The sequence below is a fragment of the Apis cerana genome, linkage group LG14 (genome assembly GCF_029169275.1).
Source record: "Apis cerana isolate GH-2021 linkage group LG14, AcerK_1.0, whole genome shotgun sequence".
Taxonomy (NCBI): Eukaryota; Metazoa; Arthropoda; class Insecta; order Hymenoptera; family Apidae; genus Apis; species Apis cerana.
The window spans coordinates 3,560,664-3,586,224 of record NC_083865.1 but is presented as its reverse complement, the minus strand read 5'-3'; the positions used below and the strand labels follow the sequence as shown (position 1 = coordinate 3,586,224).

Below are 25,561 nucleotides of genomic sequence, written 5' to 3'. Positions count from 1 at the left end.
GAAAAGATTAATATTTTTTTATTAAATATGAATTTTATTACGTTTTATTTTTCCATATTACACACATATAATTTTTAACCTTTAAATTTTTTTAAACATAAATATTTATTTATATTTAGTTTAATTATCACTAACAATCAGTAATTATTTATTTATTTAAAAAAAAATAGATTGATATATTTTTAATAGTTTCAGAGAAAATAGTTTGAATCAGTGAATCATTTACGTGAAATTTATGTGAAATACAAAAATTGATTACATTTTATCCTATGTATAGTTGGAAATTATATCAATTATACGAAATTATATAAAATATAATGGAATTTTATAAAAATTTATTATGTGAAAAAATATAATAAATTACTTATAAAATTGTTTCTTAGTTTTTAAGCAAAGAAGAGTGAGAAATAATAAAAGAAACTTAAAAAATATAAATATTTTATCCGTAAGTAATATAATTTTAAATTTATTTTATCATAAAATATTATACAATATTATTTAAAATTATTACACATACCATACAATATCACAAGAAAATTATATATTTATTAATCTTCTAATTTATAACTTTATGGTTATATACTATTGTAACCATAAATATACGTATATAGATATCTGATACAGCACTCAATTTATTAATATGTTTTCTAATTTCTATATATATTTTTATGTAAATATGAATAATTTGCTTTTATATTCAAAAAAAGAAAAAAATTGTTCAAATATCAATAAGAAACAAATTTTAACAATTATCGAAAAAAAACAAAAATTTATTGTTACAATCAATCTTTTTACAAAATAAAATGCTTAAATTTAAAACATAAGGAGCTAATAGGATAAATTGTGAATACTTAAATAACATTTATAAACATTTAAAAATAAATATAATAATAATATGTATATAACAAAAATAATCATAATGTTATTAGGAAAAAAAAATTATTTTCTAAAAAATGATAAATTAAAAATTCGTATAAAAATTAAATATAAATCTATCTCAATTATTTCATATCGATTTAGATATTTTAATATAGGATTTCTAAATATTGAAATAATTATTATAAATTTATATATATACATTCTCTATTCTTATTGGATATTTTTAAAAATGCCGCCTATATCAACGAATAGAATAGAGCCACAATCAAAGTAAGATAAAATTAGAAAAATTTTTTGATGATATTTTAAGATAAAATTAATATGCTCGGTTTTTCTTATAGTTATATCTCTATAAAATTTTAAATTTTTTGTAATAATGCTAACAAAAAAACTATTTATATGGTTAAATATAAAAGTATAGAAATATAAATGTGAATGAATAATATTCGAATCATTCCATAATCATACAGTTCCTTTAAATTATTAGTATAATTTTATAATCTTATAATGTATATATTAATAAAAATATTTTTTATACAATTATTAATTTCTCATTTTGTAATTGGTGGTCCAGAAGAAGATCAAGGTGTAAAATATGCAAACAAATGCGAAGGTAATTATATATAAACAATAATTTACTGATGCTATTTTATAAATATCATAAATATCATTGTTTTGTTATAGTTTGCAAAGTAGTTGCCACTGAATTAGAAGCGAGATTAGATGAAACAGGTAAAACACATGATATACTTGAAATTGGATATTCTCTTGATGATGTTTTACCCAAGAAAAAGAAAGAATATAAAAAATCGTAAATATATATATTTTTAAAAAAAATGTATGTAATTTGTAAATTATAATTTGTAAAAACTTTGTTTTTATTCCATTTAGAGAATTACGTTTAGTAGAAAGTATAGAAAATTTATGTGAACGTATATTGGAATATAATATTCACAAAGAACGTACAGATAGTACAAGATTTGCCAAAGGAATGAGTCAGACATTTAAAGCACTCCATGATCTTGTGTAAGATACAGTTCCAAATTAAATTTAAATTAGATTTTAAATATATTAAAAATAATTATAATTTTATAATTATAATTATAGAGATAAAGGTGTCAAAGTTGAACTAGGAATTCCATATGAACTATGGGATAAACCATCTGTTGAAATTTCTACTTTAAAATCACAATGCGAAGATTTAATTGAAAATCATGAAGCTGATATTGAAGACTGGTATCATAATCATCAAGGAAAAATTCCTTTAATTAGGTAATTATTATTATTATACTTTGGATTTAATTCAATTACATAATTTTTGTTTTATTAGATATTTATGTTCAGAGAAAGCATTAAAAGGAGAAGATGATTCTTGTTTGAAAGAAAAAGGAGAAACTATGAGTAGTGATATGAAAGAGAAAAAAATAAAAAAAAAAGAAGATACAAAAATTCAAAATAAAGAAAAAGATATAAAAGAAGAATTATAAATTATTAATAATAAAATTATTATTATTATATATAATTATATATATAATATAGTATGTATATATATATATATATAATAATGATATATAATAATGAATTACTATAGTTCACTATAGTAATACTATACTATATTGAAAAATCCTTTAGTATAATAGGATAATTAATAACAATATATAAAAAAAATAAAATATAAGAAGGAATTGAATATGATACATTTATAAAATTTAAAAAAATGAATAGAATAATATATGAATATTCAATCTTTTTATCAAGTCATTATATTATATTAAACATTACAATGTTCATATCTTCATATCTTTATATCCAATTTGTAAATTTAATAATATAATATAATATTTGAATTATAAATATTATATTATATTATATTATATATATATCAATATTTGATATAATCATAAATATACTTTGTTTTTAATGAACAATTTTATGTTTAAAAATTGTAAATACATATTTATACTTATATTACATATTTATAACTTGAAGATAGTTACATAAAAATAACATATATTTTTAAATATGTATTTTAATTTTATTATATTTTAACAAATATGTCAATATATATTTCATTTTTTTTTATTTTTATAAATTTTGAAGAATGTAAAAATATATTATTAAAAGGTAAAAGAGTACAAGATGGTCAATTTCCCTGGTTGATACAATTTCAAACAGTAACACCATGTGGTGGAGTACTTCTTTCATCAGATTGGGTTGTAACCTCAGCACAATGTGTGCAAGACAAAAGAAATGTATGATATTTTTACTATGATATTTAAAAATTAAAGAAAAGGTATCAATAGTCATATCTTAATTTTATTAACACAGTCCATTACTTTATTTGCAACTGGACTGAATGGAACTAACTCTAAACAAACAATACCTGTAAAAGCTACATACATACATCCTACATATGAAGCTTACTCTGATCCTCCTGATCGAGATTATAATATAGCTCTTTTGAAACTTACAAAACCATTTAATATATATCATAATAAAATAATTTTACCTAATATTGTACCTGTCAAATATAATGATAATTACAAATTATGCCTAATATTTGGATGGCAAAGCTATGTTTCACCATCTTTAAAAGTTTTGGCTAAACCAATTCAATATCATGAAGTATTTCTTAATTCCTGGAAAATGTGTACATACATGATAAAAACATATACAAATTATACAAATTTATTTTGCACAATGGTCGAATATAAAGATGAAATTATAGCTTGTGCTGGTAATCCTGGTTCTCCTGTTGTATGTGAAAATCAAAATCATGAGATAGCTCTAGTTGGAATTGCATCTTGGACAAACTTTTCTTTAGAATGTGGAGATCTTCCAACATATATTGATCTTGGTTCATTTCGGTAAAAATTTATAAATAAATTTCATAAATTTTTGAAAATATCAAATATGTTTAAATTTATAAAAAATATATATATAAAATATTTTTTTTCATAATATAATTTTTTAATTAATTAGGACATGGATAAATGATTTAGTTTTTAGTAACAATAATTCAAAAGAATGGGAAAATAATAGTTTTACAGAAAACATTCGTATGCACAGATGTTTGTGGAATTATTCAGACTCATTACAAACTGATTCAGATATAAATCATTTGTTAAACAATTCAAAGAATATATCTCAAGTGACAATAAATTATCAAAATTCATCTTCAAAAAGTATGGCTAAATTTTATGTTTAAGCTAAATTACAATTTATTTTTAATAATTATAATGATATAAAGTCATCTTTTTCTAATAGTTATTATAAAATGTCTTACATAGATATAGCAAAAGAAACAAGTAATTTCTATAAATATAAAGAAATTGGAAATTCTGAAGATAATAGTCAAAATATATGGAATTTAAATAAAAAAAAACAATTTAGTACTATAAATAAATCATTATTATGCAATAATCGGCAATTTCATAAAGACATGATAAAAGGATACAACGATCAAGTAGATATAGATGATCTTGAATTATTATTACCATTTAATTTTGAAGAAATAACTTCCTCCTATTCATGTAATGTTATGATATATCCTAAAAAACTATATCTATTCTACTATTTTATATTTTGGAATCTTTATATTATTATTTACACATATGGCATTTGAATTTATTTATATATTTTATATAAAATAATTTTATTAATACACTGAATATATGCAAATTTTATAAATTATTCTTTTCTAAAAGGTGGTGGAATCCATTTCTTTTTTCCACGAAATTCTCTTAAACGATCATATTCTTCCTTAAAATCTTGATGTTCGTTTCTGAATAATCCATAATTTCTAAGATGTTTCATTAATTCAGTAGTTTCATAATGACGTGGATAATAATCAACAATTTCTGATCGTTTTTGTAATGGTTTTTCACTAAATAATTTAACTACTTTCATAGATTTTGAATTAACTGTTCTTGTTACTTCTCCGAATATTCGATTACTCAAACGATTCATATGTTTGGCGTAATTTGTATTCGCCTTTGCAAGTATCAAGTATTTATTCATATTGTATAAACAAATATTTAACTTCTTTTCAAGTCGTATTCTAGATGAAAAATAAATTAAGGTTAGAAATTGCAATGCAATGTGTTAAATATAATTATTTCATTAATTTTAATCATTAATACTATTTGATTAAATACATACTGTTTAAATCTATATACGAAGATATAATAAATCGTAAATCTTTATTTGTTATATAATTTTTAAATTTTTATTATAAGATGTGTTCTGGTAATATTAGGACCAATTACTACTTTAAAATAAACATAAATTATTTATTTTATGAAGATTAATAAAAAATAAGAAACAATATTTAGCGATAAAATTATATTTATCCTAAATAAATAGAATTATATTTTATTTCTGTATATAAAAAATATTACAAAAATAATAAATTTTTTTAAATAAAGAAAGAAAACTAATGATCGATAATATAGATTTTTACTTATTAGAATATATTTTTCTTTTTAAAGTTAGATACATGAATTTTTATTAATAATTTTATTGCATTATATAAACAATATTATAGTATATCAATTGACATTTAGAAAAATTTTAAAATTTTAGTATGATAGAGTATTTCTTTCGTAAAAAAAATATAATTAGATTATAGTAGCACAACTGTGGCATATAAAATATATGATATTTTTGCTATTTAAAAACTAAAAAAACGATATCAGTCATATTTTAATTTTATCAACATTATTTTATTTATAATTCAATTAAATGAAAAAATTAATTCTAAATAATTCTTGTAAAATGTTTGTACATTTTATATTACGAAAAAAAATAATATAAGAAAATAATAAAAATAATTATATAAATCGATTTTTGAACGCATGAATTTTGTAATAACAAATATAAACAAGGAGAGTAGTGAGAGATAGGATAAAAATTAAGAAATCAGCGCTATCTTTCGAATACCAAAAGCATCTCTTCAAAGATAGGATAAAGTAGAAAAAGAATTGAAGATCAATGTCATCTTTCGAATATTAAAAATATCTCTTTAAAGATAGGATAAGACAGAATACGAATTGAATATCAGTGCCATCTCTTGATTATTTTGAAAAAAAGATATTTCTTTCAGAAATAAAGAGATGGCGTTATTAGTTACTTTTCCTTTATTTCTGTCTTCTTCTATTATTTGCTCTCTTTGTTTATGTTGTGTTTCATTTGCGGCACTCTGAAGATGGCGCTGATTTCACAATTTTTAATCTATGTCTATCCTTTTCTCATTATTTGCTCTCTTTATTTATACTTGTTTTGGCGCGTGCGCATAACTACAAACAAGCTATGGTATGCCAATTATAATTATTTTTCTTTCAAAAATATAATGTGTAAATTTATTTTTAATGTAAAAATTTAGAAATACGGATATTACATTTTTAATTCTACATAATATAGTATTTCTATGATATTTATATTATGAAGAATTCCTTAAATATAAGTATTTAATTATTGAATAATTATTGTTATCGAATACAAGACAACAAGAATTTAAAATTGAATGTTAGATTCATTTTATATCTCGTCTGTGATAACTATTTTAAATTTTAAATTAATTCTATTAAATTTATTGTTATTAAATTTAATAAAATTACTTTACTTTCAAAGTAGAAATATCTAACTATCATTTTGATATAATAAAATAATTTATATCATTATTTTACATAATAATAGAATTACATAAATATATAATTAAATATATATTAATTTTTACAATAAAATTTTTTCAGAAATCTGACATTGAAAAATATAATTTGAATATGAATGTCTACATGTAAATGTACAAAAAATACGATGATAAATCTTTAAAAAAAAATATCTTTATAAAGACATGAATGAATTTTTCATTGAACTTCATCAGAGTTTCATACGGTATAAATACTTTCTCATATTTGAAATATAATATCATATATTAGATATCACGTAGATATATAGAATATCATATACATTTTCCAATTAAAATTTACTTAGAATCAAAACTAAAAAAATGTATATTTACCCACAACCTTTAATACTTACGTAAATATTCCACACTGCTTTAACTCCTTCTCGTAATCTAACTTTTACTTATTCTGCAATTTTAGTTCATTAAACGCAGTACTTTGCTCTGACGATCCGAAGTTACTCGATTAATCTCGGCCATCAATTTCTTTCCCCTCGGAAAACATTTATTTTCATCTGTGTCTTCAACAAGTTCAACAACAGAAACTATTTCGATCGAAGTAAGGTTAACACGATCGGTTTATTCATTCTCGGATTATAATCGGGGCGTACATTCGCCGAAGAATGTATTCTTATGACAACAATGATTGAAGATATCGGCACGTAAATTACCAGCAAATTAGATTGCCGAGTTTTGTTGAGGCTTCCGTAAGCGAATCGAGAAACCTGCCAAGAGTCAGCGTATCTCAGAACTTCTCCGACCTCGGGCAAGGTGAGTGCTACTCTCTAATATTCGACACCACTATCCCAGAACGGACATCCTGTGACACGTGTCCCCCTCTATTCGACCAAATTCTACCTACTTCTGGGTAAGTGTTGAACACGTATCGAAGAATTCATTCCTTTGAATTATCATAGGAGAAAATTATCTATTCCGGGAGATTGCGATTTCGTAACGGCGAATCTAGATCGATGATAATTGTTTCCATGAAGAACCGTGAATTCTTCGTTCACCGTGCGATCGTACTTGCACGCATGTACACTCCCGTTCATAAGTCGCCGGATATTTGGTCGGGGAACAAGACTATGCAATTTATTGTTCATTTATAATAATTCTGAGATTTATTACGCGATTTATGCTTTGTAAAATATTTCTTTTGTGTTGGAGACTGCAATTTTTCGGTGGTATAAAAATATTTATTATTTCCATGTTACGAATAATTAACTACTGTAAGATTTGAGATTTTCTATAGATATTAAAAAGGAAAAAAGAAAAATGTAAAATGTAATATTGATTGGAAAAGAATCAAATATTGGAATTAAACTTTTTCTTCCGGCAATATTAATCTCCAAATCATAATGTTCGGTCAAGTAAATTTACAATTTTTTTTTTAAAATTGGAAATTAATTTTGTTGGAATTTTCTTTTTGTGAAACAACAAAGTTCATTTATCTCTATTTTAAACGTATTAAGTATGCGGTGACACTATGGATGACAGTGTATATTACGTGGGAGTGTGCATACCGAGTTATTTCAAAATGGTGTCATTCGGCTGCATTCGGCACTGATTTTTCAGATATCGTCGATCTTTTTAGCGTAGGTCGGTTATACGTGGCTTGCATTCTAAACGAGACGTTTCTCGAGATCGGAGCGAATGTCGAATGATTATGCCTTTCTTCCTGGCTGAGTAAAAAATTTTTGATACTTTGTTGTGATCAAATTTTAAATACACAAATTGTGTAAACTATAAATATACCATAAACTTTTTCTCACGGATGATTCTTAATAAAATTGAAAATATTTTACGTAATACATATATATATATAATTATGTGTATATATTCAGAAATAATAATTTAACTGATAATCTATTTTTATTATGAGAGCCTATTATCTTATCAATGAGAAGTAAATAAAAATATCGAAGACAAAACTTTATCAAAAGCTTTATATGTGTTTCTTTAAATCGAAGAATTGTTTCAATGATATTAAGAGCATCTTCTTTAATATAATATTTGAATGGAATTTTTTTTTGCAATAAAATATTCTTTCTCCCAAGTAAATGTTAATAACACTCTTAAGAGACTTACAATTTATATGTAAATGAGGTCGAAAGAAAAGTTAAGCAAATTAAAGGTAAAGATAAAAAATATAAATATATCATAAGATAATTATCGTTAACTATATTCGTTTGGTTGAAAAGCGATACATACCTGGTCACGTTGAAGAACGAAGCCATATGAATCACTATGTGGAATGTGTTCACGAATTCGATAATTACGATATATGACACAATCATATTGGTCAGTACAAGTAAAGCAATCGATCGATCTTTTTCTTTTAGCTTTTGTAAACAGACCGTTCCATTTCCATTTCATTTGGTATTTCGAATATTCTTCGAAGATATTCGAAAAAGAAAATTCAAAATTTGTAAAATGTTTTTTTTTATACAAAAATACTTATGATTGTCATTATCTGTTTTTTTTTCAATTGCATATCTATTTTATTAATATTTTATTAATAGATATATTACGTATACCTGAACCGTAATATCGTATTATCAGAAATAAAATATTATTGGTATTATTTAAATTGGATATGTATCTTGGATGATACCTTTAAAGAGTCGATTCTAGAGATCACAACAGACGAAGTTGGCATACAGAAATAATCGGTTAATCCATTTGTTATAACAATAAATAATTTGAATAAGTTGGATGAGTAAGATAATTCTATAAAACGCATCATCTAACTTTTGTAACTTAATAAATAAGTTTCAATCGATATTTTTGTACATTAATCTTTCTATTTTGTTATAGTCTTGGGAATCGATCGTCGAATATATAAAACACCTTGTAGATACTTATTTTAACACGAATTAAAATATATATTTATATTCTTTTATGAAACATTGCCAACTTTTTTTTTTCATCAATATCTTTTTATTTATAAAAGTAAATATTTCTATTTGTTAAGCGATTAAAAAACTTTTGCGTAACACTGTACGTAATAAACTGTTTATTGAATGAATAACACGTGCTCATATTCCACCGTGATAAAAGTAAACCTATATTTTAAACATAATATAAGAATATTTTTTTCTTTTATTATTTATTACAAGAATATTTTATCATATGTTATAAAAATGTTTTTCTACTCAACTGTTAAAAACATGTTAAAAACATTTTTATGACATTTTCACAACATTTTTGAGGTATTCATATATTTAATTTGTCCGTCTTTTTTTTCTGTTTAAATCAGTATTGCCGAGAGAAAAGAATAAATATATGAAAAAAAAGAAGACGAAGTGTGAAACAATAAAGAGTGTTAGAAATTTATTATGGACGTACGCACATTGTGCTCGTTCCTCCACATGCTCCTCGTTAAGATTCAAAGTTCGTTGCTTCCGCTGCAAGCGTTAAAGGGTTCTTGATTGAAAGTACTTAAAAGCAACTCATCAATGAGCAAAAGTACAAGTATTTAGAAAATAATTATTTTTTCGCGTATAGCTTTCAACGATAAATTAAGACAATTTTAAAAATAATTATCCTAGTTCTATTAAATATTGAAAAAAATTTGTTTACTCATATTTGTAATAATTTTAATTTTAAAATAGAAAGCAATTGAATTCAAATGCACAAAATAATCATTATCATCAAAAACTTGTACCAATTTCCTTTGTAAATATCAAACTTCTCGATCCTATCGATCAGATAAGATTTTTCAAGATATACAGATGATCGATACTCCATCCGAGTAATCCAAAATATCGATTAATAAAATAATCATTACAAACAAAGATTCATATCAATTTCCTCTATAAATTTCAACCTCGTTAATAAAACACGATTCAACAAATTAATGATACTTCTTCGATGGTCAGCAATCAACTAAAGGTAATCATTATAAACAAATTTACACCAATATATTCATTTTTTCTCAATTTCAAGATTTTCAAATCTTGAAACGATGTCTCTTCGTATCCGCAAAAAAAAAAAAAAAATCAAATATATCGATCCACAAAATAAACACTAAAAAAAAAAAAAACGACGCAAATAACGCAACAACAGTATCAAACCCTTGGTATCACGTGTACGCGAGACAAAAAACGAGATCCATAATATAATCTTTTTGCGGAGGTCGCGATGAGGGAAAAAGTACGTACACTTTTCCTCGCAGAATCGAATTTCCTGTTGCCAGTGAGTGACGTAGGTTTGGTGTTCCAATAACAGGAGTCCCCATACATAGTCGGTTCTATTGATTTTTCGTAGAGGCGCAAGCGCTATTCGGCTGTTATCTGGGAAAAGGGAGGCGCGGCTATAACCATGGATCCCAGTGTACTCGCCAACATGGACAAGGACGCACTGAAGAAGCAGATCGAGAACATGAAGTACCAAGTTGAAATGGATCGGTGGCCCCTGTCTAAGAGCATCGTCGCGTAAGTCCGTTAACCCCTTCTTCTTTTTCGCCCCACTTTCGCATCTATTGTTCCTTTTTTTTTCGCGATATTTCATCATCCCTCTTCTCCTTCCTTTTTTTAATTCTTTTTTTTCTCATTTAGATAGGTAGAACGTGGGTGGTCCATGGAAACGTTTCGCGTTATACCCGTCCAACAACCCCATCTATCTATCCTCCAACTTGTATTCGTTCGTTGCGTTCTTTTTATTTATTTGTTTTTATTTATTCGTCTCGATAATTATCTATTTATCGATTAAATATTGAATTAATTACTTGGGCGTTCGTTATTTGTTATTGCAAGTTTGTTGGTTATAGCAGTTGGTGGAGTTGTGAGTGGAGGTAAAAGGGTTGAGCGTGCTTTTTTGGTTCATCTTATTTCAGGGGCGTTTTTTTATGTTCGTTGCGATCGTTTTATTCGGTTATTGATATTTATTGATTATTTATTGGTTTTACAGAGAACGTCGGGATGAATATTTTGACTATCTGTATTTTCTGGTCTTTGGATTCTCGTACAAAGAAACTTCTGTGAATGAAGTGATTCATCATTTTTTATATAGGATGAAGTTATACATATATGTATATATAACAAGTTCACGATTTAGAAAAGATGGTGATTTAAAAATTCAGAGTTTGATGAGAGCTTCTAGGTTACTGTAAAATAAAATTCTTCACACGATTATTTTCTGGCTGTAATTTAGGAAGCATTCTGCATTTTTTTTTAAAGGAATTAATTAGGCCGCACTTCCACAAACTAGATAAACATTTTATATTTAAAAATTGTACGGTTGTTTCTTAAAATAGCATACAGAGTATTAATAAAAGATCTATAATGATTAATAATATGTATTTATTGACATTTTTTTATGAATTATATCTTTTGTCAGCAATTAATAAACAGGAAAATTGTTCGATTAGATTATTCTTTCTTCTTTCAAGAAAAATAATTTGTGTTTTTGCTTATTTTTAATATTAATAATTGGATAGTAATATTTGTTGTAACAAATGATAAACAGTGTTTCATTTAAATGATCCAAATAACTGTGTCGCTCTCTCTATTTTTAGCTACATGAATAACACGTGCGATGTATAAAATTAAATTTAGATAATTCAAAAGTTAATGACAACAAGCTATCAATGAAAGTGATATCTTATTACAATGGATATAAATTTAAAGCTTACAATCTCTTCAATAATTTGCTTATTTAATTAACAAACAATTATACATGTGCATATAATCGTACAATCATCATTCAGTATTTCTTAAATTATGATACGTGAATCTTTGAAAATTCAAAAGTTAATGATTCAGTGATTTTTCTTTCAATTAATCACGTCCATTCATTCCATGCTCAAGCTAAGATTGAGGATATAAATATAAATTGAATTTTTTGTATAAATACAATTAGAAAAATAGACCTTAAATAATAGAAATATGTTTCATCATAATATTTTACTTAAACATCCTAACAACAATTTATTTTTAATATCTTACGACTTTTTACATAATTTTGCATGTTGTGTATTTTGCATCAGTATTAAACTTTCCATAAATACTTAAAAATCTGCAATCTATTGTACGAATAACCGCTAATTTTTATGCTTGATTTTATATCCTTTAATCATTTCGTGATTATTAGATTATTCGATCCAAAATCGAATTATCCCGAATATATCGAAATACTACAATGAAAACTTTTTTCGAACTTTGTCTAATTGATCGCAAAAGATCGTTTTCCAGGCGAGGAATATAGAGACGTATAGTAGGTGACGACGTAATCGGTGTAGCGTGGTGTGCCGCAACACGCGGCTAGTAGTAATCGTCAGTCAAGGCTAAATTACACCGGCACTGTGTATCCATATTACATGGGACAGGATCTCCTTGGACGTGGAGTGTCCGCTAATCGCATATTCACACTTTTATGTGTTTAGATTGTACGCACATGCCAATTGGCTCACGCAGCAAACGAAACGATTAATGAACAAGCAGAAAGAAAGAAAGAAAGTTTGTGATAATTTGTAATATCGTGTCACTTTTGGAAGAAAAAGTAAGATTTATGATGTCTTTTTTTTCTTCTCTCCTGTTGTTCATCGTGTCATTCACTTCTGATCGTTATCGTCATCGTTATCGCGGATCTGTCAGAATTTCAATCTTGTCTATTTGATTCGTTATATCCTTTTTTCGAACCTGTGATAATTTGGTTTATATATTTGTATTTATGCAGAATTAATTTTGGAGTGGTGTTTTATTTTTTTGTAAAATAAATTCTCGTTTATACTTGAGAAATGTATGTGTTAATGTTTTGTCAAAATTCTAGCTCGAAATTCAATGTTTTTTTATCTCTTATCTCTGATGAATTTAGTTAATACTACAATTGCTAATTATATCGTTTTATCATTAAGATCTTGTCTCGAGACATGTCTCGACATAAATCTCGTTGTGTAAGCGCTATTTAAAAAGTAATCGCTTAAATTCCAATAGGATCGTTTTATCTATATTGCAATTACTCAGCCTTATTATTTTTTACTTTTTAATAATTCCAGTTTATTCCAATATTATATGAAATTACTTTGTTGCTGAATGTCATTATATTATTTTTAAAATATCTCTTCTTGGGAACCTTTTTCTTGACGTTGTAATAATATCACCAAAATTTCTTTCTTTTAATTATCTCTCTATTTTTGACAATACAAAAAGTCATTGGGAGCTATATAAGTAACGAGAATATAACCAAAATTATTTTTTCTAAGTAAAACTAATAACTTTCTATAGTTCTTTCAGGATCTAACTTCTTTAGAGTTAAGAAAAAATTCGTTTTTATCAATTATCAATTATTACATATTTCTTTATGATTCTCTTTTATGAAAAAAGGAGAATATGTACAAAAATTTGAGACTTGTTTTCGAAAAAGGATGTATTTATTACTAAGTTATTTAATATCTAACTAAAGTATTAAGTTACATGTACATGTAACATCGAGTAAATATACGAGTCTTATTAAGTCTTATTAAATAAGAAATAATCGATATCACGATCTCATTAATGAGGTATCAAGGAAAATTGACAAATAGTGAAAAGAAACAACCTTGATCGCTTAAATCTTTATTTGCTTCAATATACGTGACACCTAACCTAAAATTCTGCAGCAATGCAGAAAACCGTGATGGCGGCGCGTGGCTGCGTGAACAGTGCAAGACACATGTTGAAGATTCGATAACATGTGGGAAGTTGTCGTTGCGGAACGAACGCGGAACCGTGTTACTACTTGCGGTTTTCGAGAGGGGAATCGTAAGCGAAAGCAAAAAGTTTCCGCGGTCTGTTACTCGGAGAGTGCCATAGTGAAAGGTAGTAGCTCCCATTTTTTTCTTCCTTTCTTACCGATCGAGCTAATCTCTTGCTCTTTAACGCTATTCTGCGCTTTTTCCCTTCGCGGGCTTTGAGAAATCTTAGATGAAACAACATTGCCGTGCCAACGATCAAGACTCTTTATCGAGTCTTTAACGTTACTCCAAGAATTTTCTTTGTATTTATCTTTTTTGGTTCTATTGAGGTATGTACAGTTGGTTACAAAAGTGTCATCATACGTTGTCTTACAAGGAAAGTCGTTTATCTTGAAAAATTTTCACACGAATTTTCATTGAAATCAATTGTAGAATTTTCAAATTTTCAAATTTTTATCACAATTTTGTATTTTATATACAATCTCATCTGGAAATATTTTTTTTTTTTACTACAATTTTAATAAGCATTTAAGTATTTTAACTCCAAGAGTTATTATCTTTAATAACTTTTGAATTAATTCAATTTTAGATCTAACAATAAGATAATTTTTTTCTACGTTCTTTTAAACTCATATACACAACTGCATCTGTTAAAATATCAGCACCTTGTAACGTAAGCGCTCTAATTTCCGCACCAAAACATCTTTGTAACTCGAGTTTGTAATTGAAACATGCTGCACCATGTAGTTAGTAATATGTATATCTTTAAATAAGAAAAGAAGAAAACCCTTAGAATATTTCTTGTTTTCTGTCATTGACGACATTACGAGAATCTTTTCTATTGGGTTGTGTAATTGATAGTGTTCTCTATTATTAGTTCAAATTTCACGATCATATAACTTGTGGTTCGTGTGCAATGATAGCTTCAGTAGGTACTTGTTCTTGGCTGTCATAAGTGAAACACATTAGTTAGAATGGCGATAATTAAAATGTAAAATGTATTTGTATATTTTTATGTATTCTTTATATAAATTATTATCATTTTAATGATCTTTGAAACAATTTTTTAATTCGTTGTACTTTTAAAAGATTACAATCCTTATTTATAGTTAAAATAAAACAGTGTTTATAATAAAATTATTACTTTAAATTTCATTATTTCAATTTTATTAATTAGTTTATGTTTATGTTCCAATAATGATTTTTTCAAAAGAGAAATTAATAAAGTCAAATAAGGATAAAATCTTTTCAAATAATTAACAGTAATGTGTTAGTACTTTGACAAACAAATCGATTTTCTGGGATTACAACATGAAGATCGAAAAATAATAGTGTAGTAGCAACAGGTTATTTACCCTTATTCATTTTTAATAAAGAATATAGGTGAAAGTCTATAATTTTCTCACGCTTTTCACTAAGTTATAAATCGTTTGTACAATTATATTCATTAACAAAAATTGAGAAATATTCGATTAGTATGCGAAATATTCGTCTGATAACTATTATCAACATTTGATAGTACGATTAAAATATTTATTTAAAATATTTTATTATAAATTAACGATTAAATTTTTCTTAAATTAATACATTTAATTTATTTAATATTAATTTATTAAAAATATTTTTAATTATTTTAATTATTCTTCCGCATCAATGAAAGATGTTATGTGTTCAATAAATTAGTTACGTTATCATTATATAATGACTACTATCTCGATATAGATACATAATTCAGAACCGATCCTTTCCCTTCCAACTCATCAGTTTGAAAAAAGCAAACTACAATTACGATTATATCTAGGACGATCTTTATTCAACTAAACACAGCTAAAGAATTTCTATCCTTTCTATCTTCTTTTTACGAACTGATATCAATTCAAGATAAAATTGGATATCGGCGTAAAATAGAATCCAATAGAAAGTCATATGGATTCCGTTTAATCCAACAATTCGAATTCTATTTTTAGTAACTGTGCAGAATACAACGTAAAACATAATGGAAAGATCTCACATTATCACATTTTTCATTCACTATCAATTTTCAAAAATTTCCATAAATGTTTATCTCTGAGTATTGCCAGTTAACAGCAATAAATACGCTTTATAAAATTATAATAATTTGCAAGATGTAAATATCTAAATTACTCGACTTAATATTACTAAATACATATTTAAAACAATATTGAGCGACATATTTTGTAATAATAACAATAATCACTTCCTTAAAACTGTTCGCTAAATACTTTTGGACGAGATTGTACTTGGACTATTTGAAATCTTATCATATTCGTCGATATATAAATTACACTTCTCTAATAATATATTTACGAAAAATGATTGCAAATACAGAAAGATAAACTCCGTAGGATAATATAAGGTGGAAATAGGGAAAAATCGATCGATCGCGATCGAGCAATCGCAAACCTTCGGAATACAGAATTCTCCTTGAACGCAAAATCGGCCATAGTGGCCGCAAGTCCCTTTCACCGAGCCTTCGCGGCGAAACGACTAACTATTCGTTCCTTGCCGCGCTTTTCTTGCACGGCTTGCAACCTTGTTACGTTTACAACGATCTTTTGTACAGTGCGTTTCACGTAGTTGGACCAAAGTATTCCATTTTGCTTATTTCAACGAATTTTTAGGCACTAACGATTTTGAAAATTTTGGAACGATTCTTCTAGAGAAGAAGTATTTTTGGTTTATATAAATTTTTAGAATAATCGTATTAATTTTAAAATTGGGAAAAATTCTTTAAGAAGTGTTATTCAAATTTTGATTATTTAATATACGAAGGAAAGATAAATTAGTTTTATCGATTCTTTTGAGAGCGTACATCATTGTGAACGAAATAAATTTATTTTTCCTAAAATTTTTAGCTAATATCTTTTATAATTATGGGATTATAATTTAGTTCACTTGCAAGAAATATTCTGTATTTACATAAAAATAAGAAAGACAGTTTGAATAATATTACAAAAAAAATAACTTAAGAAATTTCAATAAAAGTTTATTTAATGATAAAGTTAAGATAAAAAAAAGTAGACTTAATTTTGAATTAGATATCTATTATATTTTATATAGTGAACCGATGTTTTTTTTCATATTTAATTTTTGTACAATCATTAAGGAATTGTATCATTATTTTTAATTATTTTTTCTATCAGAAAAAATCAATCTTCTCATCAATCCTCGTATTAATTAGTAAGAAAGAAAGAAAAAATACTCAAACATTCGAATCGAAAGAAAATATTATTCAATAGACGGTCTGCTTGCTTGCAGGATGAGGGAGTACGTGGAAGAGAACGAGAAGACTGACCCACTGATACACGCGCCCGACAAGAAGAACAATCCCTGGGCCGAGAGAGGCAAATGCATAATCATGTAATCAGGACGTAGAACCGCAGGGAAGAAGGAGAAGGAGAAGAGGCGAGGAAGCATCTCTGAGCGAGTACCATCCTAATCGAACAGAGGAGAAGCGGGAGCCGTTTCTAAACCGCGTTTGTAATAAACCAGCGAAAACAAGAAAATAAATACCAAAAAAAAAAAAATAAAAAAAATTAAAAAATAAAAAGAAAGAACGAAGCAGCCAGTCAACCAAAAAAGAAAAAAAACGGAAAAAAAAAAGAAAAAAATACATACACAAAAGAACAAAATACATACATAAAGGAGGAAAAAACGAGAAAAAAAAATAAAAGAGAGAGAAAAAGAGAGAGAGAATATATGCATGTATATGTAAGGGAGAGAGGGAAAGGACGAAAAGGATGAGGATGAAGAGAAGAAACGCAAGGTGGTTGCAAGCGAGTTGGATGAAATCCTACAAGAAGATGGTGCCAGGAGAGCAGCAAAGTTTCAGAAGAAGGAGGCGCGAAATTGGCGCGAAGTGAAAAATAGTTCGAAAAGTAGCCGGAGCAAAAATTATTTAACAATCCAATTCCTCGCGGTTACCTGTCCGCGGCAACTTTCCCGTTCGGCATGCAAACGAACGATCGCCGCGTTTCAGCTCGGCTTTCTTCGTCTCTAATCCTCGAAGCATCTCGAGTCGAATCGTATCGAGGTATCCGAATACAAAATCACGATCCTCTGGATTCGCGCAGTAACGAGAAGAGACGAGAAAATTTCGTATCCATGTATATCGATCGGTTAAAACTTCACCTCGTGTCCATTGCTATTTTTCTCGATTTTTCTATCCATTCATTTCTCGTTACTTTCTTTTCGTTCTCTTCTTCTCTAACCCTGTTTCTCTTTAACGCGAGCAAACGATCGAGGGAGAAAGATTTGAAGAAAAGCTTCCCGATTCGAAGAAGTCTTGTTTTTGTGGATTTAAAAAAAGAAAAAGAAAAAGGCAATGGTGAAAATTCAATCGATTTGATATCTGAGACGAGAAATCGAAGCGAAATAGCGCGAGACGAACGGATGTTTCCGCGAACAGGGCCATCATCACGCTCCGGATACATCGAGCTTCCGCCTCAGTCGTCGTTCCGAGTTCCGGCGAGTTTATAAGATATATTATTCGGTTCTGATTCGATCTCATTCGTTTCGATCGAAACACGTGTTACGAATTTGTAATACGAGCATCGTGTGCAATTTCGACAACCTAGTACCACGGGAAACTCTTTTAAATCGTTCATTAATATCGTGTAAGGATTATTTATCTTAAGTACACAATGTAATCTAACGTCATTATATGTACACACGTTAATATCATATGTCGTACGATTAATACGCTATGCATATTTCTGCGAATTTCTTACGAAAATATAATATATTCACATCGTTTAATCAAGGATTATTGTATGCTGCTTCGTCCTGTTCCTTTTAACATTGATCGATTGATCTCTGTCGCGTAATATTTTTTTTTTTTCATTTTCATGGAGAAAAGAGTGTTTCAAGTTTTCCAAGGCAAATTTTCTTCGTATATTTTATTGTAGTGAACGAAGAAAAATTTATACATATATGTATAAACGTAAGTCGTTTGTTCATTTATCAAAGATGTGAAAACTTGTTTATGCGTAAGGAAAAAAAAAAATAGAAGAAAAAAAATTTGTGAAATGAAAATTGATGATGATGATTCATTGAGATAAAAGAAGAAATCAGAATTCCATAGAGTAATGAAATAAGAATCTTATCTATTTATAGAAGATAATTCTATCGAAGGAATATTATTAATAGTTACTGATTATATTGCTAATTTATATTTTTGTTATAATTTTTTAATAAAGATTAGATTAAACAATCTATGTTTATATTTTTCTTATTTATATAATAAAAAATATATACTGATATAAATTAATATGGAAAAACTTGGGACACGCTTTATAAAAAAAAAAAAAAAAGATAGTACTATTTTTTTCCTTTTAATTAAGCGAGCTGATTCATTGTTTTGAAAATGATCATCATTGATTATTAATATCAATTAAATTCATATTCATTTTAATCACTATGATAAATATATCGTTGTTTTAAATAAGTATAGCGTTATATAAATATAAGATGTTTCATCATTCTTGAACATCTTGAATATTTTTGACATTTACAAATATGTCAAAAATTTCTAAATGAAAAATGACATGGATCCAAAGGAATAAGATAATAATTTTTTAAATGATTTGAATCTAGAAAATATATAGTGTAAATTATATTATACAATTTAAATTTGTTCTTGTGCTTAGTATAACGAATTAATTTTATTAAATAAATATTTGTTTTATTTTTAAGTGATAATTTTATTATATACACAGGATTTTTTAAAGGAATTATATTTTTAAAATATTTAGAAATAGGAAAAAACTTTTTATTAAGTGATAATAAATAGTTTCGTAGTACTTACAGATCCTTTAGGCATAAAAAGATTTCAAAGATCACTTTTATTTTAATTATATATTTTTTAATGTACATTTTTTATATGTTATTATATATTCAATGAATGCATTGTTTATTTTCTTTGAAAGTGTTAAAGTATTTAAATTAAAAATTAACTAAAAATGATAAATGTTATGAAATCATAAAAGTTATGAAATATCAGTTTCAAAATAATTATTATAAATATTAAAATCAGTTTTTAACTTTGAGAATTGATTTCAAAATATTTATAGAGTTATGCATTATTCGAAACTACTTATTTTTATTTCTTGATAATTTTTTCTCTAATCTTTAATTATTTTAAAAATGTAATATTGTTCAATTGTGATAGATATCTTGTACATATTTTCTTGCTCAATCGTTGCTCTTATTCCTAAATCATATTTTTTCCATATTTTCAACAAAGATATTCAAGGGTTTACGATAATTGAGGTATCTTATATATTTAAATAAATAATTTCACGTAGATCTACTCCTAGCAATACATATTTCATTAACATCGTATGTATTATATTAATCAAAAGATCATTTTTATATGATGTTCTATTTTAATCAATCTTAGTTATCGCTAAGTTTAATAATGTAAAAGAATACTTTTCAATTCTTACATTATATTAATGCTAGCATTTATAAATATTGAATTAAAAATACCGAATTATATGCAACAGATACGAAGTTGCATGTATTATACTCCGTGAAAATCCAAATTCGATTCCTTCAAAAATGAAGTATGAAAATAATTATTTTCGTTTAAATAATATTCCCATCCAATTATTTCTCCAATTTAATTGTACATTATTATACGAATAACTATTTTGCATAGCTAAAACTGCCAAAATGTATGCTTAACAAAAAGACACGTGGATAACTATAAATTAAAAAAAAAAAAAAAAAAGAAAAAGAAACGACAGAATATAAGAAAATAATTAAAATCACGGTGCAGTGTACCGTATTAATTCGTACTAATTTCCTTCGTGATTTGTAACCGGTATTTATAATGTTATTAAAGCAATTTTCATTGCAGGGACCATCCTGTATGTATACCACAGACAGATGAATTAAAGCAAAAATAAAGTATCCTAAACTCGAATTGTCTCGTTCAAATCACGAGAAACTGACGAGAACAGTTCGTAGAGGTAAACGAATCATTGAGAAGGCCTCTGATCCTTCGCCCACAGCATTCTGTATCGATTTTCCATATGTTGTTTGATCGCCATTTTGACCGACAATTGCCGTTTGAGTTCGTTAACCCTTTAGATCGCAATGTTGCATCGGTGCAATGCTCATTTCGAAACTATGTCAAATTCAGCCTTGGATCAATACTTGGCTTTTTTTGTAAAAATTGTATATTTTTTGTAAAATTGTAAAATTGTAAAATTGTAAATTCTTTTTTTTTGTAATAATTGTCTGTATAACTTCTTTTATTTATTTAAGTATGATTTCAAAGTATCTTACTTTTAGGTAAGATAGATTAAGTAAAAGAGTAATAAGAAGAATTTTGGCAATTTTGTTTTATATTGTCCTAAATTGGGTTTATATCAGGCAAGTTACGCATCAAATTGTTTAATTTCAATTGTTTATTTGCTTGAAATTTAATCTACACGAATGATTTTGAAGTCGATCGATTTCCTTGGTCGATCAAAAATTGTTTAATGTAAACGTGGCTTTAATAAACGGTGTGGCACCTAAGCAACATGCATTAAAACGATATAATTTATAAAATGATTTAATTTCAGTGACTTTTATCTCAATGTAATGAAATTGAATTCATTTACAACAACAAATATTTCATATATATTTTTAATATATATTACAATTTTCAGATAAAGATTTAAAGGCTTGGGGCTCAAAGGGTTAAAGTTACATCCTCATTGAAGCAACAAGTTTTTGTTGATATTTCACATTCTTCTTATCTGTTCACCGAAATATCATATAAATATTAAAGAAAAAAATGAAAAGTCTTAAACTTTTGCATAAAAAAAGCATAAAAAAATGAATGAACGAAACATAAAATGTATGAAATTCATGTTTTATTATTGAAATTAAAATGCGGCAATCTCTTTTATCTATTATTTTATTCTAAATATTTCTAAGACATTAATTAATAAATATTGATCTTGATAATATATCTTAAGATCATTAAAATGTAAATCTTTATATAAATGATTACTCAAATCATTTTGATTTTATTAGATAATAACATTCAACAATTTTTTTATTGCCTCAATGAAGATACAACTTAACTATTGGAAAAACAGCATCTTCTGAAACGTCTGAAACGTCTGAAAAATGAAAACCAGAAGAATTCCTTTAAAAGAAGGTATTGCATTTTAGAAATGTAACTTTCGTGTTAAGAGATATGTGCAAAAAAGAAGAAAAAAAGAAGAGAAGAAGAAATTGAGAAAGAAGAAAGATAGATGTATTTTTGTCCAAGTAAACATTATCGAATTTGCAGCATCGATGGAGGAAATGAAGCGAAGGACGAAAAAGAGGATCGTAATGAAAAATTACTTTCACTTTTTAATACGCGCGAGTTACGGTATCCAGCTTTCTAACAATTAGTGATTATCGAGAATGTTATGCCTTAGTCACGGTGTTTTGTTTCAATCGTCTTCTGCGAAATTTCGGATAATTAAGAAAACCGATGATTTCTTCCTAGAGAATGATCATTATGTTCACGTGAGAAGATATCGAGATTCATAAGTAAGTACGTGTGTCGAGTATTTTTGAATGGAGAAAGAAAGATTTATTGTTAGCAAAAATATGCTCGAAAAAAAAATTATGGAAATTTAACTGACAATCAACGTGTTATGATTCGTTAACTATTGGTTTGGTTTCTTTAATTGGATAATTTCTTATTTTCTATGAATACGAAAATAAGTATATATTGTGAATATTAAGAAATTTAAGTCTGAAATTTCTTGTTAATTAAGAAAAATAGTAATTTTTCATTTCAGAATATGAAAAAGAATTAGAATAGTGAATGTTAAGTAATTTTTAAGAAATTATTGGTGTATATTTCTTTATAAAATTATATCAATCAAAAAAAGATATTAATTTCTTACCTTGAAATATAAAAAAGATTGTGAAGATCATTATGAATAGATATTAAGTTATTTATAATTTAAATCTGAAATTTAATTTAATGTTATTTGTTAAAATTTTTAGAATTATCGATTTTTAAGATTATAACTTTAAAAGAAGATAATTATTTTATATATTTAATAATAAATAATGATTGATTTTTCATTTTAGTTTATTATTTAATTATAAGATTATGAAAAGAATTATTTGGATTATTTTATTAAAAATTTTTTTTATTTTACATTTAATCGTTTATAAATTTGTTTAAAAATTGAAATTTTTATTAAAAATTTTTATAACAAATTTTTAAATAAGAGAAAGGATTAATTTATGTTTTACCTTTAATTAGCATTTTTCAAAATGCTTCTTTTGTATAAAATCTTTCATCTTCAAATGATTATCTATCTTTTACTATCTGCTGAGGATTGAATGGCCAGAAATTTAGTGTAATTAGCTCATAAAACCGGTTATTTTAGTGTAATTAACTTATAGAACCGCTATTTTTAGGATATTTGTGTGTTAATTAGTGATAGTCTATCTGATTTATATATGAAGTTGTTTCATTACTACTTTTACACAGTGTGGTCTTGTTTAAATGACACTTTTCGTGAAAAGTTAATAGGAGAGGAAGACCCAATTAAGAGGTCTTCATTTTAAGATTTGAATCTTCTCGGTTATGAGAATATTTAATGAGCTTTGTGTAGATTTCTCATTCAGGTTTTTCGTCAGGTTTATATTTTATTTGAAATGAGGATAAAAAATAATATTCCGAGAAAATTAATTATTTTATTATTTTTATATATATATATATTTTAGAAATAATATATTTTATCTTTATTTTTAAATAATTATTTGTTTAATTTATTCGAATAATAGGTAATTTCATTATAATCTTTTATATATTTTTATTTTAATATAATTATATGAATATAATCAAATAATCATAATTATAATAAAATCAAAAGCTATTATTATTTTATTCAAATATAACTTTTTTTTGAAAAAAAAAATAAAAGAAGGAATAGAATAATAATAATAAAAGTTGTTTTCACGATTTTACATTATGTTAAAAATTATTCATTTAAATATTGTGTATTTTCAATTATAAATCAGTTATAAATAAGTTGTGAAATAATCTGTGTGTTGATAACAGTTGTTTTCTTTTCAATTATAATTAATTCTAATAAACAGGCTATATTCTTCTTTACAATTTCTATGTAGCGTGATTTCAAACAAACCATCAATTTCTTCTTACAAAAATATGATCATAGAACAAAATGATATTTCTTCGTTTGATAGAGATTATATAAGAATTTATAAATTTTACTTTCAAATTTTAAAACTTAACAGTAAATATATATAATTGTATAATTTTATCAATGTGTGAAATTTTACTTTAATTAAATTAGATTTTAATGAAAAATTTAGTTCATATTTTTCATTGTTTAATATTTATTCGAGTAAAACTTTGCTTGATCTTGCATGATAAATGATTGAAAAAGGAGTAATAAGACTCGATTTTATGCAAGAATGTTATTCTTTTCAATTTGCAATTAATAGGCCAAGGATTAATTAAGCAATAGTAATAATTCAAAATATACGTAACTAATTTTTAAAAATATAAATGGCGACTTCAATCTGATATAATTAATTTAAAAAAAAAAAAGAAAGAGGCATAAGAAAAAAAATTAAAATGAATTTTTGAAAAGATTTGTCAGAAACCTATCAATAATAAACAAAAAAATAATTAAAACATTAATTGTTATAATTTTAAAATTACAATTATAGAGGAAAACATTTTACAAATATATATTCTTTTTTATCTATAAATAATATATAATTATAATTATAGTCTTAAATTTCATTTCAAGGAAAATATTATTTATATTAAAATCATAATATATTTCAAATCATTAAATATATATTTCAAAATAAAATTAATTGTTTATTATTAGATAAACAATGTAATAAAATAAATGACATAAAAGAAATAAAATTTAAATAACGATAAAATTAAATTCTACTTAATAGTTTGTATTTATACATATACAATATTGATATAATTCTTATTGTATCCTTATCATATAATCTTTATGTTGATTAATACGAATTGATTAATACTATTTCCTAGTCATTGCTATTTTGCAATGCATGTGAGAATATTTTCATGGCAAGCAACCTAAGCATAAATCTAAGAGGTTGACTTTCTATATTTTTTCATGATACCACATTGCGACATAAGTATGCTATTTGCTATCAATATAGAACGATTATCATGTTGATACGACGAAGAATTTAGACATTTTGGTGCTATAAATGTATATGCAAATTAATTACATTTTTGCGTTCTTTATGATACTGTTATTTTTACATTTAAT

At 25.6% G+C, this 25,561-nt stretch overlaps 4 protein-coding genes across 7 annotated transcripts; 3 read left to right on the top strand and 1 right to left on the bottom strand.

Moving 5' to 3' along the window:
* The first annotated feature begins 1,130 nt into the window (after positions 1-1,130).
* On the top strand, positions 1,131-3,427 carry LOC114576783 (protein canopy homolog 3). The gene is made up of 5 exons (XM_028664031.2): positions 1,131-1,492; positions 1,564-1,690; positions 1,771-1,905; positions 1,987-2,151; positions 2,210-3,427. The coding sequence occupies exons 1-5, from the start codon at positions 1,387-1,389 to the stop codon at positions 2,364-2,366; spliced, it is 690 nt and encodes a 229-aa protein (XP_028519832.1). The 5' UTR covers positions 1,131-1,386; the 3' UTR covers positions 2,367-3,427.
* Positions 3,062-4,087, top strand: LOC114576782 (inactive serine protease 45-like). Its single transcript, XM_062085127.1, has 3 exons — positions 3,062-3,131; positions 3,173-3,746; positions 3,862-4,087. Exons 1-3 carry the CDS (start codon positions 3,062-3,064, stop codon positions 4,085-4,087), a joined length of 870 nt encoding a protein of 289 aa, XP_061941111.1.
* A 407-nt stretch (positions 4,088-4,494) lies between these two features.
* On the bottom strand, positions 4,495-7,286 carry LOC108004439 (small ribosomal subunit protein mS33). Of its 3 annotated transcripts, XR_009832729.1 has the most exons (3): positions 6,922-7,286; positions 5,041-6,187; positions 4,495-4,939 (listed from the first exon to the last, which is right to left on the bottom strand). XR_009832729.1 is itself a non-coding variant. In XM_028664032.2 (2 exons), exon 2 carries the CDS (start codon positions 4,897-4,899, stop codon positions 4,570-4,572), a length of 330 nt encoding a protein of 109 aa, XP_028519833.1. In that variant the 5' UTR covers positions 4,900-4,939; positions 6,922-7,140; the 3' UTR covers positions 4,495-4,569. The 3 variants fall into 3 exon arrangements, 2 of the variants coding, with proteins under 2 accessions (XP_028519833.1, XP_016922846.1); XM_028664032.2 differs by lacking the exon at positions 5,041-6,187 and having other exon boundaries at positions 6,922-7,140; XM_017067357.3 differs by lacking the exon at positions 6,922-7,286 and having other exon boundaries at positions 5,041-5,202.
* An 11-nt stretch (positions 7,287-7,297) lies between these two features.
* On the top strand, positions 7,298-19,019 carry LOC108004440 (guanine nucleotide-binding protein subunit gamma-e). 2 transcript variants are annotated; one of them, XM_062085251.1, is made up of 3 exons: positions 7,298-7,336; positions 10,835-11,001; positions 17,520-19,019. In XM_062085251.1, the coding sequence occupies exons 2-3, from the start codon at positions 10,889-10,891 to the stop codon at positions 17,623-17,625; spliced, it is 219 nt and encodes a 72-aa protein (XP_061941235.1). In that variant the 5' UTR covers positions 7,298-7,336; positions 10,835-10,888; the 3' UTR covers positions 17,626-19,019. The 2 variants fall into 2 exon arrangements, with proteins under 2 accessions (XP_061941235.1, XP_016922847.1); XM_017067358.3 differs by having other exon boundaries at positions 7,302-7,433.
* The last annotated feature ends 6,542 nt before the right edge of the window (positions 19,020-25,561 follow it).

Coding starts and splice junctions, on each gene's coding strand:
- LOC114576783 (XM_028664031.2), top strand. CDS start 1,387: ATGTATATATTAATAAAAATATTTTTTATACAATTATTAATTTCTCAT. Junction 1,691..1,770: donor AAGAAAGAATATAAAAAATC/GTAAATATATAT, acceptor TATTCCATTTAG/AGAATTACGTTTAGTAGAAA. Junction 2,152..2,209: donor GGAAAAATTCCTTTAATTAG/GTAATTATTATT, acceptor TTGTTTTATTAG/ATATTTATGTTCAGAGAAAG.
- LOC114576782 (XM_062085127.1), top strand. CDS start 3,062: ATGTGGTGGAGTACTTCTTTCATCAGATTGGGTTGTAACCTCAGCACA. Junction 3,132..3,172: donor GTGTGCAAGACAAAAGAAAT/GTATGATATTTT, acceptor ATTAAAGAAAAG/GTATCAATAGTCATATCTTA. Junction 3,747..3,861: donor ATTGATCTTGGTTCATTTCG/GTAAAAATTTAT, acceptor TTAATTAATTAG/GACATGGATAAATGATTTAG.
- LOC108004439 (XM_028664032.2), bottom strand. CDS start 4,899: ATGAATAAATACTTGATACTTGCAAAGGCGAATACAAATTACGCCAAA.
- LOC108004440 (XM_062085251.1), top strand. CDS start 10,889: ATGGATCCCAGTGTACTCGCCAACATGGACAAGGACGCACTGAAGAAG. Junction 11,002..17,519: donor CTGTCTAAGAGCATCGTCGC/GTAAGTCCGTTA, acceptor GCTTGCTTGCAG/GATGAGGGAGTACGTGGAAG.